General features: G+C 53.1%; 1 protein-coding gene across 1 annotated transcript; it reads right to left on the minus strand.

Annotated features, from left to right (window-relative positions):
* Positions 1 to 12,477: 12,477 nt before the first annotated feature.
* KCNF1 (potassium voltage-gated channel modifier subfamily F member 1) lies at positions 12,478 to 14,377 on the minus strand. The gene has a single exon (XM_040267525.1). The coding sequence runs from the start codon at positions 14,286 to 14,288 to the stop codon at positions 12,801 to 12,803; it is 1,488 nt and encodes a 495-aa protein (XP_040123459.1). The 5' UTR covers positions 14,289 to 14,377; the 3' UTR covers positions 12,478 to 12,800.
* Positions 14,378 to 20,196: the final 5,819 nt, after the last annotated feature.

Below are 20,196 nucleotides of genomic sequence, written 5' to 3' on the forward strand. Positions count from 1 at the left end.
CAGTCTCCCTTGGGATGGAGCAGCACCCCACACATATGATGTTTCTCTCCTGCCTTCCTAAGGACAGGACTCTGGCCTCATTCATCTCAAAATCCCTGGACTAGGGCAAGGCTAACCCATGGTGAGCCCCATTAGAATAAAAGATGCCCTCTTCACTCTGGAAATTATGTTTTAGAGCTGTTGTATCAGAAACTGAGGGCAGAGACCCAATATATATTTCTTAGTTTGTCACAGTTTCCATCCTCCTTAGAGACCCCATCCTCTCAAGGGGAGGCCACCAGGCTAAGCAGCTGCTCTCTGGGCTCAGTTCTCTCACCTGGAAAACTTAAAAATGCAAATTCCCAGGCCCTCCTGCACTCCACTGAATGAAAAGCTCTGGGTGGGGCCCCTGGCCTCTGTTTTAACACATCTTGACTCAAGGGACGAGAGTTTGAGCAAGCTCTGGGAGTTGGTGATGGACAGGGAAGCCTGGTGTGCTACAGTCCATGTGGTTGCCAAGAGTTGGACACGACTGAGCAACTGAACTGAACTGAGAGGCTCCTGATTCGGGCTCCTGTGTGAGAACGCTGCCCCTACACTGCCCCTTCCCTCACAAACACAGCCTCCACACCCAGAGATGCTGCGCGGACCATGGTCAACCAGCCTGGGTGCAGGGCCCCATAGAGAAAGTGAACCAGGTGGCCAGGGGGCCAGAGATCGAGGGACTCAGGATTTGAAAGTGGGCTTGGAGCTGATCCCTGAAGGATGTGAGTGAGGATCCTGCCCCTTCCAGGCAGGAAACAGGGGGTTGGAGGCAGGGGTCAGAGCTGGATGGGCTGGGGGTGCCAGGAAAGGGGTCAGAGCTTCTCCCTGTGGGTAACGGGACTCACCTGTTCTGACAGCTTCTTTCCAGGCAGGACTCCCAGAGACACTGCCCTGAGTGTCTGTTGTTTGCTCTTCTGGAGTCTGGATGGAAGAGCTTCCGTGTCCAAATGCAAAGGCACTTTCCCCGAGGACTTGCCTCTGCCTGGCTCTGGTGTCACAAGCTGGATGCCAGTCTCCAGACCGGGGAGCTGAGAGAGGCACAGCCAAAGCCACGGGGGCCTCCTGCCATGGCGGTGGCGAAGGTCGGCAAAGGGAGAGAGTGACAGGGGAAGGGAAGGGGCGGGGGAGTGGGGGAGGGGTGAGTGCTAGAGGGGGTGGAGCCTTCCAGTCAAGCCCCTCCCACTCCCATAGGACCCCCGCTCCCTTGTGCAGCGCAGGCCAACCCTCTATCTCTGGGTCCCTCCCTGTGGCTTTAAATAGGATGCTGTTTTGGCCTGCAGTGGAGAAGGAAATGGCAGCCCACTCCAGTATTCTTGCTTGGAGAATCCCGTGGTTGGGGGAGCCTGGCGGGCTACACTCCATGGGGTCGCAAAGAGTTGGACACGACTGAAGCTGTCCATTGTGTTTGGCCTGCGAAGGCCCCGCCGACCCTACGATTTACAAGGTTGTTTCTCAATTTCTGATTCTGCCTCCGGAGCAGCAATCTGCCTTCCGGGCTCTAATTGCACCTCATTCATTCCATAAGTACCCTCGAGCGCCAGCCCTGGGCAGCCTCGTGGCCCGTGACCCATGATTTGAGACAGGCATGACCTCCTGGATATTCCTCTCCTGATGTCCCGCCATCTATACAAAGGATGATTAATAAGGACCAAACACTGGGTTAGAAGAGAAACAAAAACCCAGAGGATGGAAACGGCTCCCTCAGCCCTGCCAGTTCCTCTGGGCAGGCTGGAGAGCGGAAGTATGTCCATGTGTTGATCTTTGGCCCAGACAGGTCGGGGGGCCAGGCGCGGAGGAGGCCCAGTGGGGAATGGCAGCCTTGGGTGATGTGGCTATATTCAGATCAATTACACTGTGCAACAAACATTTGAATCACTCCCAGAGCCCTAACTGCTTGGATTTGAATATGCATGAGAAGCTGCCCAGAAATGACTAAAATATATCCATACATATATATAGTCCAAAAGCCAAACAACTCTGGGGTGAAGAATAACAAAAGGCAGTTTTCCACTCTGGTGAAGGGGTGTTGGATTAATTGATGAAGATTCATTCACAGTAAATGTGCAGATCCAGGGGCCCAGGGGAGCCCTTCCATCCTGGCTGCAAGCCTGCAAGGTAGGAAGTGTTTTCCCCATTCACAGATGGGGAATCTGGGACTGTGGGAGTTAAGACCACTGGTCAGTGCTCCAGGCAGAGTTTGAGCTGGTGTCTCTGGGCTCAAAGCCCCACCTTTTCCATGCAGACTCTGTCTCAGACATTGAAAAGATCCCACTGTCTCCCTTTGTGATTCTTCAGGTTCGGGCTCTACAAAAATAATCTTGACTTCTGCTCCCTGAACTTCTACGCAAAGGAGGAGTCAGTGGAGACCATGAGTAGATATTGAACAGGAGCGATCGGGAAAGAAAGATGTCTTGGAAACTTAGTGATAACGCCGAAAAAAATTCAGACAGTTAGAAGGATGATAAAACAGGCATAGCCAAACACTGAATCAATAATATAGACAATAAAACCAAGGAAACCTTCAAACACAGGACAGAGGGCACGAGAAAGCAAAATGCACACACATGAGCAAAGCAAAGTTACTGTTAATCAACATAAGGAATTGGTACTCAATTTCTTTTTTTTTAAGTTTTTATTTTATATTGGAGTATAATTGATTAACAGTGTTGTGTTAGCTGCAGGTGTCCAGCAGAGTGATTCAGTTATACATATATAAGTATCTGTTCTTTTTCTAATTCTTTTCCCATTTAGGGTATTACAGAGTATAGAGCAGAGTTCCCTGTGCTATACTGTATATCCTTATTGATTATCTGTTTTAAATATAGAAGTGTGCACAATTTCTAATGAATATATGGAGACAAAAAACCCCAGACAAGCAGGAGAAAAGATAAAGCAATAACAGAGGTGAATTTCTCTGTGCTAAAGAAAGACTTGAGTCTTAAATTGAAAGTCACAGCCAAGTGTTGAATGAGGAAACCTTAAAAAGAGGTGAGCTTTTTATGTGAAATTTCATGTCCTCAAAGAATTTCAGAATTCCAAAGATAGAGAGAAATCCTAAAAGCCTCCAAAGTGAAAAGTCAAATGGTCTAAAAAAGAAAATGATTTCAGACAAATTACTCAGTCCAACTGTCCATTCCCTATAAGGGCAAAATAAAGACGTATTCAAAAATGCAAAGACTCAGAAGGTTTATCATCCATGGACCTATCCTGAAAGATACACCCAAGGACATATTTCCAGTAAAACAAAACAGGGATCCAAGAAAGAGAATGACATAGTAGCCAAGAAACTGTACACCAAACCCTGGAGTGTAATGCAAACAAGATCAGAGGATGATAGCTGTGGCACAGACCTTGAGAGCAAGTGGTACAAGCCGAATCAGGACATTAGAAGGCTCTGAAAAGAATGCTGTCAAGAGGAAAAACAGATTCATCTTTAATAAATACTTGTAGGGAAGAGATGGATACTCCTAGTGATAATGAGGAGGTATATCAAAACAGGATATATTAAAAAATTATGCACTGCCCCTTCACCTAGTGATGTCAGATTCCATCTCCCCCACATCTGTGATGAAAAATACTACATAAGAAAAATATTTAAATGCTGGGTATTGATTTAAACTTTTTTAGAATCAGCCAACTGTCAAAGCAGAGAAGTAATTACAGTCACAGAACAGCATGTGTGTGTTTTAAAGCTTGGGCCATGAAGAGATTAGGACCTGGTGGTCAGGCAGTAGGGGAAGCGGGAAGGCAGAGGGAACCATGAGGCCCTAATCTTACTCCTACATCATGAGAAGTCAAGAGATGCTGACCAGAGCTAATGTGTTGAGACAAAAGTTCCTGTATGTTATAGAAAACAATAAGAGTAACTATGGAAGTAAACCTTTTTAAGTGTGGCTGCAGAGATTGTCACTAACGTCGCAGGTAAGATGCCTGTTTCCTAGTGAGGGGCAAGTTCTTTCATTTAGTCACTACAAGTTTATTAAGCATATATTATGTGCTTGGCTTTGTAGTGTATTCTGGGAGTTCAAAGGTAAGCAAAAACCCAGTCCCCAACCTCAAAGAACTGACAGTCTAGAGAGAAAGCCAGGTGTTAATTATATCAATAAAATCACATAAATAAAGGTAAAATTGCAAGTGTGATGAGTGTAGGAAGAAAGACACATGGTGCAGTAAGAGATGTTTGACTAGACAGGGAAACCGGAAGGACAAAGCTAAGTGAGCAAGCAAGGGACTGAAGAACAGTTCTATTGGCGGGAATAGGTGGCATGTGCAAAAGCCCTGTGGCAGAGGAAGCAAGAAACTGAAAGAAAACCGAGATGCTGAAAGACACAGCAAGCGAGAGCAGGCAGTGGAGGGGGCCTTTGGAAGAGGATGTCAGGGAGATACCTCCATGTAGATCAGGCGGAAGACTTGGGTCTAAGAGTATCAGGGCAATTACCACGTTCTGTTCCAAAGTCCCAGGTAAGAGACAGGTTTCCCAGCTCACCCTATGAGGCTGATGTAACCCTGATACCAACACCCGGAAAGAATGGCACAAAACAAGAAAACCATAGGCCAGTCTCATTGTGAATATGAGGCAACAGTCTTAAAACTGCAAGTGGAATCTGGCCAGGAATTAAAAGAACAATATCTTATAACCATCTAGGTTTTGTTCCAAAAGTGCAAGGGAGGAGAGGGCTTAGCATCCAGTTTAAGCCAGTGAAAATGAAGGGACCATCTGATGGGGACTGGGGAAGGTTCCCTCCTCCTGACCTGAGCTGCAGGAGCATGGTGTCCTTCCTTCCTCTGTGAAGGTGAGCACACCCCTGCGGTAGTCAGAGGATGAGGCCCCCTGAGGAGGGGGTTTCAGAGCTGGGAGAGCCACCCAGAGGGAGAGGGAGCTAGGCCTCTCTGACCTGAAGCTGCCCACCTTAGCCTGAGCACCGCCCTATCCGCTGAACCTGTGCGGTTCACATTTGCTGGTCACCTGCAGTGAAGCCTCCCAGGGGTCACCCCCGCCCCCATGAGCAGAGAAGGGGTAGAAGAGAAGCAAGCCACGCAGCCTCATCCTGGAGCCCTCAAAGGGATGACAAGGAGTTTGGACCTCACCCCAGGGATTGAAGCAAGGTGGTGACTTGCTCAATGGGCATTTTTGACTGAGTCCTTTGTTGCAGGATTTCAGGACTTAGACTGGAAGCCGGGGACAAGCGAGTGGGCTTTTATGGTAAACCAGGCTCCAGCCAGGGCCCTCTAACTGTCCTATCTGTGGGTTGTCAGGCCCCAGAGGTGCCGTCTCCGCTGAGCGATGAAGGATGCAGGCTTCAGGAAGTGGGGGCAGAGAGGGAGGTGTGTGGGGAGGGTGGGAGGTAGAGGTAGCGGGGTGGAGGGTTGGGGTGGGGTTGGTGTTTCCCCGGGTAATCCAGGCACTGCCTCAGGGCATCCAGGGAAGAATGTGCCAGCACAGCTCCAGACCTCTGCCTGCAGAGAGAGGACCAGCGGCTGGGAGAAGGGGCTCCAGATGTTACATGAAACAAAACACTCCCCCACCCAGCTCCCAGCTATGATTCCATGTCTGCTGTGCTCCCGGAACTGAGTCCCTCCGGCTTGGAAGTGAGGTCCCCTCCCCACCCCCCAGGAAGAGCAGGAACAGCGAGGCCTGGAGATGGGGCTGTGGAATCCACCAGGCTCTTCGCTTAGGCAAAGTCGGCCGTAAATCTCTCCTTGTTTACACCGCCAGCCCGGAGTGGGCACTGGCTGCGCGCTCAGAAAATTCCCGGTGTCAGAACAAGCAAGACCTAGGAGATTATCCAAGACATCCATGGACATGGCCCCAGCGTGAACTGGACGTGGGGCCGGGCACAGGAGTGGGACCCGGCAGAAGGTGGGCCCAGCTGGCATGCACCGTGAACACCTAGAGATCTGCTCTGTGCCCGAGACATTACGTGAGACCCAGCTACAGAGGTGGGACGTGGGCCCCACCTCCAAGAGACCAGACAGCCCTGCCCAAAGTGCAAAGAAGAGCTCTAGTCTGGCCAGGAGCCAGAACGCCTGTGGCACCATGCCATGCACATAGTAGGTGACAATAAGTTCATCCCATATTACTTGTAGCCCCACTGTGTGCCAGGCACTGCTCTAGATGCCTAGATGCTAACCAGCCCTGAAGAGCTCACAGCCCAAGTCACCGTCCACAGCCAGCAGCATCAGGGAGAGTTGGCCAGAGGCCTTGGAATGCAATGCCTCCATCCCCAGGAGGGTCTCTGTCCTGGCCCATTCCCTCTGCCCCCACTAGTGAGACACCCTGAACAAGTTCATTAAGCTCTCCAAGCCTGTTTTCTAGAAAATGTGTGGAAGGGTCAGTTATAGGAGAGACTGGTCCCTGCCTGCATGCCCCCCGCCTGTGCTCCTGGCTAAGAAGAACATTTGGGTTTCCCATCTCCCACAGGCCAGGCCCGTCTAGTCCAGGAGCCGAGGGTGGCTGGTGCACCTGGGGACAGAAAGGAGACGTGTCTGCAAGCCTGGCCTTTGTTGGCTGTGAACCAGCTCAAGGAGCAAAGCAAGGAACTAGAGTGGGGAGAAGCGGCTTTGAGGTGCACCAAGGGCCTTAGCATCTTCCTCTTTTCATTTAGAAGGCAGGCATTCATGTGTCTTTGCCTGCGTGTATGCATGCTAACTCTGCCGGGGGGGCTACCTCCCCAAGAGCAGAGTCCATGACCTCCCAGTACAGTTTCTGCCCCGACGGGGCAAGGATGCCGCTTGACAGGCCACACGGGAGGCAGTCTCACCTCTGAGAATGGAAGACAGCATCACAGCTGGGTCTGGATGCAGGGATAGAGACCGACAGTGGGAAAGGGGTGGTGGGTAAAGGGCGGCAGGGATGCTAGGGACCCCTGCGTAGGCAGGGAGCGCAGACTCTCCTGCCTGTGGGGTGGGCAGAGCCACCTGGTCTGGTGTGATGTCAGGGGGCAGCGGGAGATAAAGCGGGAGGGCTACCAGGAGCTGTGCCGTGGGGACCCTGAGAGCCCAGCTTGGCAGTCTGGACATTGCCTGGGGCTGGGGACACCAAAGGGTAGACAGCTGGGCTCTGGCTCATGGCTCCCACTCCCACTCAGGTACAAAGTGTGGACAGCAACTGGCACTCTGGGGGCTCCAGTTTACCTGTGAGCAGGCTGGGCCTCCCTGGGGCTTGTGCTCCCCAAGGCTGGGTCAGATGCACCCCGCCAAATATAGCAAGGAGCCAGACATGTCAAATATGGCCAAGACAAGCAGCTTTGAGCAACGGCTCCCAACCCCCTAGCCAGCAGCCTGAGTGTTAATATCTGCACCTTCTCTTGGCTGCCACACAGAAGGACAGGTCCCATTTTCCCAGCCGAGCCTTGGTCAACAGGCACTGGGGGACAAAATGTGACTTCCAGCAGCTCCTGTTCAGGGCGAGTCTTTTCCCTCCTAGGCTTTGCCTGGGGAGGGACCCTGAGGCTAAGCTTGTTGCTTCAGAGGCGATACTGCCTTGCCAGGCGGTGGGCACCAGGTCCAGCTGGAGTTCCGCATCACTTCCCTTTAGCTGTGTGACCACAGGCACACGGACTCAACACCCGGGTCTCACCTGAGGCCAGAGCAGTCATTCCCTCGGGCCCGTTGTTGACAGAGGGAAATAAAGCCATGGTTACAGTAGCCCCAGCTTCTAAGCCTGGCAGAGAGCCTCAATAACAGTGAAATGATGGGGCATACAGTCTCCTAATTCTTGTTTTCATTTTTGTTTTTTTCCCTTCTGGAACCCCAAGGCATCCCTGCGGCTACGACTCGGGCTGCTATAAGTGGAGGAGAGCACTTACAAGCGCTTCCTCCTCAGATTATCGGTGAAGCTGAAACCCCCTTTCAAATCCGCTGCCAGACGCTGTTCCCAGGGCCCCTTGCTCGGAGTCTCAGAGGTGGGAGGTCTCTCCGGAAACACCTGTCTCTCTCGTCTCCCAGGGAGATGGCAAAAGACTGTTGAGACACTGAATTCTCCTCCCGTGGGGGAGGAGGGAGGACCAGCCATCTCCTTCCCAGCTGGGGGGCGGGTGGGGGAGGCAGGGGCCCCTGCCTGGAAACCATGTCCGACACTGGCCTGTCATCTGCTGAAATGACCCCATTAGAGGGACCCTTTAAGTCAGGTCATGCGCTCCCGTTACCATCACCCCCCGGCAACTGCTATGGTCTCACCTGCCTCTGTCAGTTCTCCTCAGGGAGCGTGGGTGAAATAATTCCAGGTCTTGCCATTTTCACGGATTTTCCCCCCATTTTCTGGATACTGCCTCTTGTGGGTGGTGGTACCTGCAGACCCCAGATGGTGAGTCTGAAGCTACAGACACCTCCTACAGTTGCCAGGATGGATCCTGAACCCAGTGTGGACCGAGCATCTGGTCCAGAGCGCCTTGCCCAAGAAAATGTTTTCCTTTTCCTTCTTTTTCTTTCCTTATAAACGCCACCGCCAGAACTAGTCCATCTGCAGTGATGCCTTCGTGGGAGATTGGATAACAGCACCCTGAGCCTTATCAGGGAAGCTCGGGGTAAACGCCAGGTGGAGGCCAGGGGGGTGTCACCTCCTGCCTCCGGGTGAGTGTGGGCCGTGGACGCTCGTTCCGCTCCTGCCCCGAGAAGCAGTATGGCCACCGGCCTGTTGCCTCTGCTCCCTGGGCCTCAGTTTCCCCATCTGAAAAACTGAGGGTGACCAGCTCACCGCGTGATTCGTGTACACACACACACTGACACAGTCACCATTCTCTATTTTCAAAACAGGTTCGTTGTACACACCCAGCTTTAACAGAAGCAGGGCAAGCGGGAGTCTTCCATCTGGCCGTGACCTTGAAGACTTTAATTAAAGCCCCCATCACTTGCCTGTGCACGGTTTGGAGCCACCGCTTTCCCGTCAGTAAAGTGCAGGGGACGAGGTGCGTGGCTGGACCAGATGCTGCCTGTTTTCCTTTTACTCGGATATTCCTGTGATTCCAAGAAACCTACCTTTCTTTCTCTCTCTTTCAATAGAAATTAACAACTCACAGGAGTTTTGTCAGATCCTTGAGAGTCAGAGAAGAGGATGTCAGGTGATGGTTCCAGGCTGGGGGGCTGTGGGATGTGATGAGAGGAATAGAGGGAAAGGAAACACTTCCCAGAGCAGGAGCCAGGACCACAGAACCTCATGCAGGACACTGGGAGTTGGGGTGTCTTGGGGGAAAGAAGGAGAGGATTTGTGATGCCAAGGCTCCACGGGATGGACATGGTCTCACCCTCTCTGAGGTGGCTCCACCCTCTGTGTCTTTATTCACGCAGCTCCCCTCCTTCTGCTTCTGGTGGGAGCCCCATTCATCCATCAAGGCCTGACTTAGAGATTTCCCTGGCAGTCCAGTGGTTAAGACTCCATGCTCCCAATGCAGGGGGCAGGGGTTTGATCCCTGGTTGGGGAACTTAAGATCCCACATGCTGTGAGGGACAGCCAAACAATAACAACAACAACAAAAAAGACCCCTGACTTAGTGCTCATTTCCTGTAGCCCAGGGTTGACACACTGGTAACAGAAAGGGCCACGAATAAGCAGTTTTGACTAAGGCCACATGACCTCCATCGCAGCTGTTCAACTGTATCCTTGTAGCTCTAGAGCAGTGAGCTAGGGGCGTGGCTGTACTCCTAAAAGAATTGATTTGAATTTTGGGTGCTTCTCATGTGTCACAAAGTGTTATTCTTCTTTTGATTAAAAAAAATAATTTTAAAATGCAAAGACTGTTCTTAACTCGGGGCTGTATAAATATAGGCAAGGGGTCATCGTTTGCCAGTCCTGCTCTGGCCTCTTGCTATGCAAAATGCAGTTCATGGACTAGCAGCGTCAGCCTCACCTGAGAGCGTGGTGAAAATGCAGAATTTCAGGGACCACCCAGAGTGACTGATTCCAAGTCTGTATTTCAGCAAAAATCTCTGGATGACCTCTGTGCACTTTAAAGTTTAAAAAAAAATTGATGCCTGGTTGTCACTCAGGATTGGGCTATAACAGGTGTGTTTGCAGCCTGGACACTGGGATTTTGTAAAGCTCCCTGGCAGATTCTGATGTGCCCTACGAAGATCCCCAGGGAAAGAGGGCTGCCCCCCACCACCTGGCTCCCAAAGACCCCTGGTCACTCCTCCTTGACAAAGCTCATCACCATGTGAGCTCAGGTCACGCCCTGAGCTCCTCCAGGACCAAGACTCCATGCAGTCTTAACAGACACAGGAGCTCAGACAAGATGCCCGCCCTCTCGGGAGTCAATCTCCTCCTTAGGATGGGTGAGATGGGCTCTGAGTGCTTCTGTAGCCATGAAGACACTCTCCCCTGGGAACGCCAATGGTTAGGACTCGGTGCTTTCACTGCCAGATGCCCAGGTTTAATCTTTGGTGGGGGACCTAAGAGGGACTCCCCAGCTGGCTCAGCAGTAAAGAATCTCCCTGCAATGCAGGAGACACAGGTGACGTGGGTTTGATCCCTGGGTTGGGAAGATCCGGGGAGGAAGAAATGGCAACACACTCCAGTATCCTGGCCTGGAAAACTCCATAGACAGGGGAGCCCTGAGGCTAAGAGCCCATGGGGTTGCAAAGAGTTGGACGTGACTGAGCATTCATCCTCGGGGAACTAAGATCCTGCAAGCCATGCAGCATGGCCAAAAAACACCCCAAAACAAAACCACTGTCCCTGACCCCAGAGGAATAGTAGGGAAGACACTCCTGGCCTCTCTCCAACCCCCAGCTTCTCCCCGGCTCAGGGCTCAGAGTCTTCAGACTGGCCCAGGCTCAGAGCTCCCCAAGGACTCTGGGGGCAGTGGGGACGAAAAGAGGCAACCTCACCCCATTCAGCCCCATTTGTCACATTCAACAGGCCCCACTGAGCCCCAGGGAGGGCCAACAATCCCCTCTTTCAGACCCCCTCTCCTCCTTCCCACTGAGTCCCACAACCCCAGGCCCATCTCCTTCCTCTGCCTTCCATGGTTCCCTGACCTGGGATTTCCCTGGAGAAGAGAGTGAGGGAGGGGTGCACTAGGTTGACTCAGGGCCCCGCACCCACAGGCACGGCTCTGAGTCTCTCCTCCCTGCAAGGGCCCTATCACATGGAGACTCCCACCTCCTGGAGCCCCCAACCCAATAAGTGTGCAGCCCTAGACTTCTGAATCCTGCAAGAGGCCCCGAGAACGCATCCCTTTTCATACACATGGGAGACCAAGTCTCAGAGGAAGAGGGACTCACACCCAGGACAGTGCAGACCGGGGGACTCCCCTCCTCTCCCCTCACCCCTCCCCTTCCCCTGCCCCATACCTCCCCTCCCCGCAGAGGGCTCCTCCCTCTGCACCAGCTGCCCCAGGTGGGGAAGGAAGAACGGGCACTGGGGTTTGTGGGAGGTGGACAACCAGAGGGGCCTGCTGGGACCACCTCCGTACCAAGGGGCCTGCCTTTGACTGAGGAAAGTGTGACAGGGCCCTGCATCCTCCCCTCCCCTGTCAGCATGACCTCCTGGCCCCGTGGAGGCCCGAGTGGGCAGCTGTGGCCCTCACATCCCTCCCAGCACACAGTAACGGAAACGCCTGCCATTTACTGAGTAGCTACTATGTGCCAGGCATTGTGCTAAGCACTGTGAACTTCTGAGATAGTGCTTCCATTTAATAAGTGATCAGAATGGGGATCAGAGAGGTTATCAGCCAAACAAAGGTCACCAAGGAAGGCAGTGATAGGGGAGGGCTGGTAGAGAACAGCTCAGAGATTTCTCTGAGAAGACAGCTCAGAGATTTGAAACTAGAAGTCATCTCAGAGATTTCCTCCTCAATCCCTGGAATTCAAAACCAGGTCTGTCTGTATCTGTTTCCCGGGGGCTCTCAGACCAGGTTGGCAGCAGGCCGCAGGTGCTGTGTTCACGTTTGTCCCTGCAGCTGATCCCTCAGAGGTGCTGGTTCCAGGAGGACAGATACAGCCACACCGAGGAAGCTCAGCCGCCCTCCCAGGCTGCAGCTGTCTTCTGTCCCAAGACCCTCCTCACATCACAGTGAATGCATATGCTTTGGGTTCAGCAGTCCTGGGATTGAATTTTTGCTCTGTGTGCCCTTGGAACTCAGTTTCTCCTTCTGTGAAGTGGGAGTACCTAGCTAATAGCGTTGCTGGAGGCAATGGAAAGAAGTTGTGGAAAGGGCCTCACACAGGTGATAAAGAAACAGTAACCCTGCTGTTGGGTGTTTCCTGTTCTGTGGATTCTCCCTCTTTTGGGAGCAAGCTTTTCCTCAGAAGGGAACAGAAGGCACAGAGCCTCCTGGAATGTGACAAGGCTCCCTGGGCTGAACCCTGAATATTAGCCTTTCTTTAATTAGCCCTTAACTAAAAATAATGTCCCCTGCCACCCTGGGCTATGCACCTACCTCCCGGGTGGGGCTGAACCACATCTGGGAGTGGGGAGCAGCCAGCCTGTGAGACAGAACCTAGAAGATAGGCAGGTGCAGAGAGCTGGAGGCTTTATTGAAGGAGATACAGAACCGGGTGAGGGCTCCTGCTGTCAACCAGACCATGGCCTCCATCACCCCCACACTGTCAGGGACTCCTGGACACCTGTCCGTCTCCCTCCCCTGCCCCTGGACAACACAAAGGGAATCTTACCCCAGACTCATCAGAGGTGCCCAAGAGGGCCTCCAGAGTTCTGTTCAGGAGTGGGTAGGGAGGGGACAAAGGACGGCCCCTCCCGGGCAGTCATAGACAGTCCCATCACACCGGTCCATCCATCTCTCCACCAACTGGCCTGTCTGTGCCTGAGTCGGCCCCCATCACTTGCAGCTCTGGAGCCGGGTCCTATGGTGCTTTTCCTCGGTCAGCAGGGGGATGAAGGTGTCACTGTGGGACAGCTTCAACCGGCTGCTCCAGCTCGGGTCCTCCTTCCCGGCGGGCTCTGGTGGCGGGAGGTGGTCCAGGTCACCGCGGGAGCCCCCTGCCTTGCCCTCACCAGCAGTGCCGGAGTTGAGCTCCATCAGCTCCAGCTCGTGCCTGGCCGCTGTCTCCAGGACTCGCTGCTTGTTGTAGTATCTGACAAAGTTGTTGATGATGGGATGAATGGGCAGGGCAATGGCAATGACCCCACACAGGAAGCTGATGGCCGCATTGAGCTTGCCCAGGGTGGTCTTGGGGTAGATGTCACCGTAGCCCACCGTGGTCATGGTGATGATGGCCCACCAGAAGGACTGGGGGATGCTCTTAAACAGGGTCTCTGGGTGGCTCTGCTCCATGGTGTAGCCCAGGGCAGAGAAGACGAAGATGCCCACGGCCAGGTACATGAGCAGCAGTCCCAGTTCCTTGAAGCTGCGCTTGAGGGCGTAGGTGAGGGTCTGCAGCCCGGAAGAGTGGCGCGCCAGCTTGAAGATACGGGCGATGCGCATGATCCGCAGGGCCTGCACCGCCTGCTGCACGTTGGTCAGCTCCATCATGCGCGCGCCCAGGTGTGTGAGCGTGAGGCTCACGTAGAACGGCAGGATGGCCAGCACGTCCACGATGTTCATGAAGGACAGGGCGAAGTGCAGCTTGTTGGGCGAAGAGAAGAGGCGCAGCAGGTACTCCAGCGTGAACCAGCCGATGCACGCCGTCTCCACGTTCTCCAGCGTCGGGTGCTCCACGCGGTTGCCCTCGGCGTCCAGGACCTGCAGCTCTGGTATGGTGCCCATGCACATGACCACCGATGAGACGAGGATGAGCAGGAAGGACAGCACGGCCACCACGCGCGCCGGACACGAGGACTCGGGCTTCTCCAGGAACTTCCAGACGCACTTCTGGCAGCGTTGCCAGCGGCCCTCGGCCGTGTCCACGCCCAGGTCGTCCAGGATGAGCTGCACGCGGCGCGCGATCTCCTCCAGCTCTTCGCGCTTCTCGCTCAGGTGGCTCTTGCAGCAGTCGTCTAGGAACTTGAGGTCCACCTTCCAGAAGTCCATCTCGTTCTTGAAGCAGATGGGACAGATGCCCTTCTTCATGTGCACCTCCCCGAAGTAGTAGACCTCAATGACACACTTGAAAGCATCCGGGTCCCTGTCGAAGTAGAACTCGCGCTTCCCGGGGTCGTAGTCGTCGCACAGGGAGAAGATGCTGTCGTAGCCTCCGGCCAAGCAGTGGATGAGCTCGGCCAGCCGGGTCTCGGGGTACCGGCTCAGGAGGTCTCCGTACAGCACCTGCCGCACGCCCCCCACGTTGACCACGATCTCGATGTCGTCGCCCGCCCGGGAGTCCTGGCTACCCGGCTCCGGGAGGCTGCGCTCCTCGGTCCCGTCCATTCTCCTGGCGTGTGCCCGCGCGGCCTCGGCTCCGCGCCCTGCAGCCGCCGCAGGGTCAGCGGGTCCCACCGGTGCGCGGACCCAGGGGAAGCCTGGCCGGCGCCCGCCTGCCTGGAAGCGCAGTCACAACCGGCGGCTGCGGGCTGGGGCGCGCCGCGGGGGAGGCATGCACCCGGCGGCGGGGGTCCCGGCGGGCATCCGGGCGCTGGGGGCGCGCCGGCGGTGCGGGGCGGTGTGTGGGGGGGCGGTTCTCGCGGCCACCTGTCTTGCCCCGAACACTCACCCCGGCTCCCAGGTGCGGCGATCCGCCGCTTCGGCTCGGCCTCTTGCAGGAGTGGGGTCCCCCCTCGTGGGCGTCAGGCAGGGTCCTGGGTCCCCGGGCGCGCGGGTCCCCGCGTGCGCCGCCGGCGCGAGACGGGTCCCGTCGCTGCCGGACCCACACCGCCCGCCGAGGTGTGCGGAGAGAGAACTTGGGCTTGCTTTGCCCAAGCCGTTTCTAAACACAATAGGAATTCCAGCCTGACGTCAAGAGCTTTTCAGACTGTACCCTCTTCTGGTGAAATTCTGCAAGGCACGCGCGGCAGCGGCAGGGGAACGGGTTAACCCTTGGGCAGACGGGCACAGCTGAGCGCCCGCCGCCACCGCCGCGCGCCTGTCCTCCCTTCCTGGCGCCGCGGGTCACACGGGGCCCGGGACCTCCGGCTTGAAAGCGACAGGTTGGCGCTGGCTGAAAAGTTTCTCTCTCTCTGCATAGAAAGGATCGATGGTGAGAGAACACAGCCGCCTGTTGCTCGGCCCGCAAATCGTGCCCAAGAAAGCCCTTCAGACGCCCTCCCGCGCGTCCAGGCCGCCGGTCCCGCCTGGTCCCGGGATGCTTCCCTCGCTCCCCCTAGGGCGTCGCTTTCGACCTGTATAACGGCAACAACCAGTCCAGCCCCGTGGAGGAGAGAAGGTCACACAGTGAAATGGGAATGGAACCCAGGGTGGGCGCCTCTTCCTCAGAGATTCCTGCTGTCCTGGCTGACTGACACACGCTCCTTAGCGGACTGAAAATCTGCCTGGAAGTCTTCGCTGTCCACCATTTTCCATTTCTCTGCAATCCAACATCACCACCAACCTCCAGAGCCTTGAACCGCCAGACTCCCACCTCCCCATCCCCATCCTCTGTCACCCAGGCCTGCGTGTCCCTCCCACGAAACGTCCCACACTCTCCCCTCTCTTCCAGACCTGCAGCCTCTGCCTGCACCATTCCAGCAGCAGCAGCATCTACCCTGCAAATTATCAAGCATCACCTGTGAACCGGGGACTGTGTTAACAAAAATATTGTAGAGAGGGATGAGGAGGCAGAGCACAGGGAATTTTTAGGGCAGTGAAACTACTCTGTATAACACTCTAGCACTGGGTACATGTCATCCTATGTTTGTTTAAACTGTGGAGTGTGCCACACCAAGAGTGGACATCAGTGTAAACTATAGACTTTGCATCATAAAGACATGACCATGTTGTATCATTGATTGTAACAGACGCACCTCTGGTGGGAGAGGCTGAAGGAATGAGGGGGCAGGGAGTATATGGGAAATCTCTGTCTTACTATTTACTTTTGCTATGAACCTAAAACTGTTCTTTAAAAATCTATTAAAGATATATTCTGTAGGCTGGGTCACTGACAGTAACTGTTTTTTTTCTTCTTTAATGAGATCATGTAAAACGGAATATGTTAAAATACATCACATGAAGATAGTTTGGTGAAACTTCTTTTTACAGATTTTATTTTGTTTCCATTTAAAATCAACCTATGATGTGTTACTACAGAATAAGAAACTGAGATTCAGAAAGGTTGAATAAAAATAACAGTTATTATAAATACCATGAGCCAAGCACTTGCATCTCCGTAGCATCCCTCTGAGGATGCAAGACGTCACGTAACCTGCCTGAAGTGCTCAGCCAGAAGGTGCTGAAGTTGCAGTGGGAACCCTGGGAACCTGCTGCCCCAGCCCACCAGCTTCGCCTCCCTGCCCAGGTTGACCGGCTGCAGGGGGAGCTGGGATTTGACCTCACGCCGACTCTTCTCTCTGATATAGTGCAGCACACACCTCCTGCACCTCCTTCCAGGCCTTACTCATGTTATTTCCCTCCTCTGTTGTCTTCTCTTGCTCCCTAGTACCTCCAGGGTCAAGTTCAAATTGCATTTTAGCCTAGCTTAATGGGCTATTCAAATATTTATTAACTTCTAATGGCAAGCACACACACACACACACACACAACACACACCCTACCCTGGTGGGAAGCAGGGTTCATATTTCAGTGGAGAATATATTTTTAATAACTAATAATCAGTTTGCAGTCATCACAGGCTTCCCAGGTGGCTCAGTGGGTAAAGAATTTGCCTGCAAGGCAGACGACGTGGGTTTGGTCCCTGGGTTGGGAAGATCCCCTGGAGAAGGGCATGGCAACCCACTCCAGTATTCTTGCCTGGGAAATCCCATGGACAGAGGAGCCTGGCGAGCTACAGTCTGTGGGATTGCACAGAGTCCGACATGACAAGTGACTGAGCAGGCATGCAGGCAGCCCTTTAACAGAGGTACATGAAATGAGTGGTGGTTCCCGAATTCACCTGCAGGGGGCATCAAGTGGTGGTTGCTGGTTTGGAAGGCTGAGAAAAGGTTGGAAGACAAAGAGGCTGCATTCGCTTAGAAGCACAGCAATTTTTGGCTAAGGTGTGCATTTGGGGTGTGTGATAGGGACTCCTCAAACAGGTCGCCCCCCCTGGCCACCCCCTGATATGGTCACGAGGTCCAAGGTGCGGCAGAAGCCCAGGAGTCCACAGACAACTCGAAGGCTCACCAGAGCTGGAGGCTGGGCAGGTGCTGGCACTGAGCCTTGAGGTATGAGGACCTCACCTGGTTGACCTACCTCATCCTGGGGAGAGAAGCCTGTGCAGAGGAAGGCACGTGGCTGGTAGCCCCAAGAAACTGATGGATGAAGCTAGAAACAGACTGCACAGAACCTAGTGGGTCCTGCAAGGAGTATGGACAATAAGCCAGTTTTTCAGACCTCGGGTAGTTGATTGGTTGTGCAATCAATTTATTGAGTACTGACCATCATTTTTATTGAGATAGTATGGAAGAGGAAACGTCAGAGTGCATCAGACATGGTAAAAATAAGTATGGCTTAAATTCTCAAGGGTAACCAGAGGCTGACTGCATGTGGTCCATTCAGCACATCTCAGGACCCTACAGGGAAGAAAGCTGGTCCTGACAGAAAGTGGGAAAGGAGGAGGAGACAGATGCAAAATACAGCTGAGAAAATGTCCCCAGACAGCCCAGAGGAGAGCAGGGGCCTGCTGACAACAGAACAAAAGAGAGATACAGCAGTAAATCACAGGTCAAGACAAGTTGGAGGGGTGGTAACCAAAGAAAAGCAAGGTGGAAGACTCCTGCAGGAGACAGGAGAACAGGCTGGAGCCAGAAGGCAGACAGGGAAAGTGGGAGGAGCCAGCATCTCGAAGAAAGGGGAGCTGGCTGGCACTCACCAGCCCCTCCAAACCTGCCTGCCCTGTGCCTCAAACTCCTAGATTCCTTCTCAGACCCTTGGAAGCCTCAGAGCCTTGGTGACTGACCTGCCTGAGCCCCAGAAGCCCCTACCCCTTCATCCTACCAAGCGTCACACATCCTCCCAGGGCCATCTCCACTCCCCTAGCCAGAGCAGCACACAGAGGTCAGGTCTGGAATTCCTTTTCATCCAGTGTTCCCCCCGGGCCCACATTACCTTCTCTGCATGGACCTAATCATGGCCAAGGGCAAAAGTCATGGGCTGAAGCCATAATGCCCAGTGAGACTGTATTTGGACACTGAGACTTTAAGACGATAATTAGGGTTGAAAGAAGTGAAGCCTTGGACTTCCTTGGTGGTCCAGTGGTTAAGAACCTGCCTCCCAATGCAAGGAATGCTGGTTTGATCCCTGGTTGGGGAAGTAAGATCACTCAGGCCTAAGAGCAACTAAGCCCACAGGCTGCAACTAGAGAAAGCTTGTGAACCAAAACAAAGAGCCCGCGGGGCCCTCGCCTAGTGGGATCGGTGTCCTTATAAAAAGAGCCACCAGAGATCTCTGTCTCTCTCTGCACACACTCACAAAGGAAAGGCCAGGTGAAGACGCAGCAGAAAGGTGGCCATCCACAATCCAGGAGGAGTGGCCTCACCAGGAACCTCAGAAGACTTTAATCTTGGACTTGCAGCTACCAGGAGTATTTTGTTATGGCAGCCGGAGCAGCCTAAGTCATCTTCCTCCCTCACACCTGCCAAGTCTTCCCTAGATGCCCTGCTCCTCCAAGGTTCTGGCCACATCTCTTCATCCTCTGACCCCTAGGCCCTGTCTGGATTCCGTGGCAGCTTAGACTGGAATACCATAGGTTTACAAATATAGGTATTTGTGCCTTTTCATTGAAGGTCACTGATCCATAGAAATTTGAGCTGGGAGCTCAGATTCATGAAGGATTAAACCACGGGGGACTAAAGTCTGGACTTTTTGGCTAAAAATGGAAAGTTTCTTGCTGTCTTTATTCAGTCTCGCATAGGACTTCTGCTAGAACTGTACATTTCGTTATATCATGGAATGGGGAGGGGACTGGGGGAGAACAAAGCCTTCTATTACACAAAAGATGAAGAAGCAATTTGATTCATGTGGTCTTTTAATTAAATAGGGTAGGGGAAAAACACACAGAGTCTATTTAGGCATTATGGAGGGTAATTGTTTGAATTGTATTTTTTTATTGAATGTGTATTTTTTTATTTGTTGAACAATAACATTTCAGGCTACAGAACGCTTAATTTCCATGGTGCTAATTAAAACCAGCACATGTGTATCTAAGTGATTTGTCTAGACAACGGACTAGGCAAGCTGCAATCTAGTCTTTTTTATGGAATAATCAGTTCTCTTCAGTTAAGATTTCTTTGTGTGTTGCTGAATTTAATAATGCCTTTCATTAAAATTCAGTTCTGTACTCCACCGAAAATTTGCATTTCATTATTGCTGAGCACCTATCAGCCTGCAAGCTGCCCCCTGGGGCCAAGGAGCTGATTGACCAGAAGGCTCAGGCCTCCTCCTCCTGTCTAAATACACTGTGCCTGGAAGTCGAGTGCAGGAGGTCAGCCTGGTGGGAGTGGGTATTGGATGGAGAAGTGCGTAGAAAACAGAATGATTTAAAATGGATTCATCAGGAAACTTTTTTTTTGCCCCAGCTCCTGAGCTTCCTTTTTCTTTTTTATGGCTCAGTTTTTCCACCTGCAAGATGGAAGTAGTGATCTTTCCTTTCTGAGTACAAGATCTCATACTGAACGGGACTGGCTAAGAGTTTGAACTCCCAATGCAAGGGGCCCGAGTTCCATCCCTGGTCAGGGAATTAAATCTCACGTGCTGCAAAGAAGATCTTGCAAGCTGCAAGTAAGACCCAGTGCACCCAAATAAGTATTTTAAGGAAAGATCTCACAGGAATAAATAAAATAATGGGTGTGAATAACCTTTACGAATGATAAAATGCTGAAAATGTGAAGGCAAGGAGCATGGAAAGAGAGTTTGACTTCTTGGGTCCAATCTTGGTGTGGGCGTGACCCTTTGTGTCTGCACACCCCACCCCCCAGCTCTATTCAAGTGTGACTCATCCAGCTCAGGCTTCAGGTGGGAAGGCTGTGGATGTGACAGGGCACAGCACAGATGTGTAGAAAGACATGAAAGAATTGGGATGCAGGCAGCTGCCCTGGAAGCTGGAGTGTGACCCCTCTCTGGGCCTGACATAGAGTTGCTTTGACTTTCTTCAGTTCAGTTCAGTTCAGTTCAGTCACTCAGTCATGTCCAACTCTTTGCGACCCCATGAATCGCAGCACGCCAGGCCTCCCTGTCCATCACCAACTCC

The sequence above is a fragment of the Oryx dammah genome, unplaced genomic scaffold (assembly GCF_014754425.2).
Source record: "Oryx dammah isolate SB20612 unplaced genomic scaffold, SCBI_Odam_1.1 HiC_scaffold_25, whole genome shotgun sequence".
NCBI classification, from domain to species: Eukaryota; Metazoa; Chordata; class Mammalia; order Artiodactyla; family Bovidae; genus Oryx; species Oryx dammah.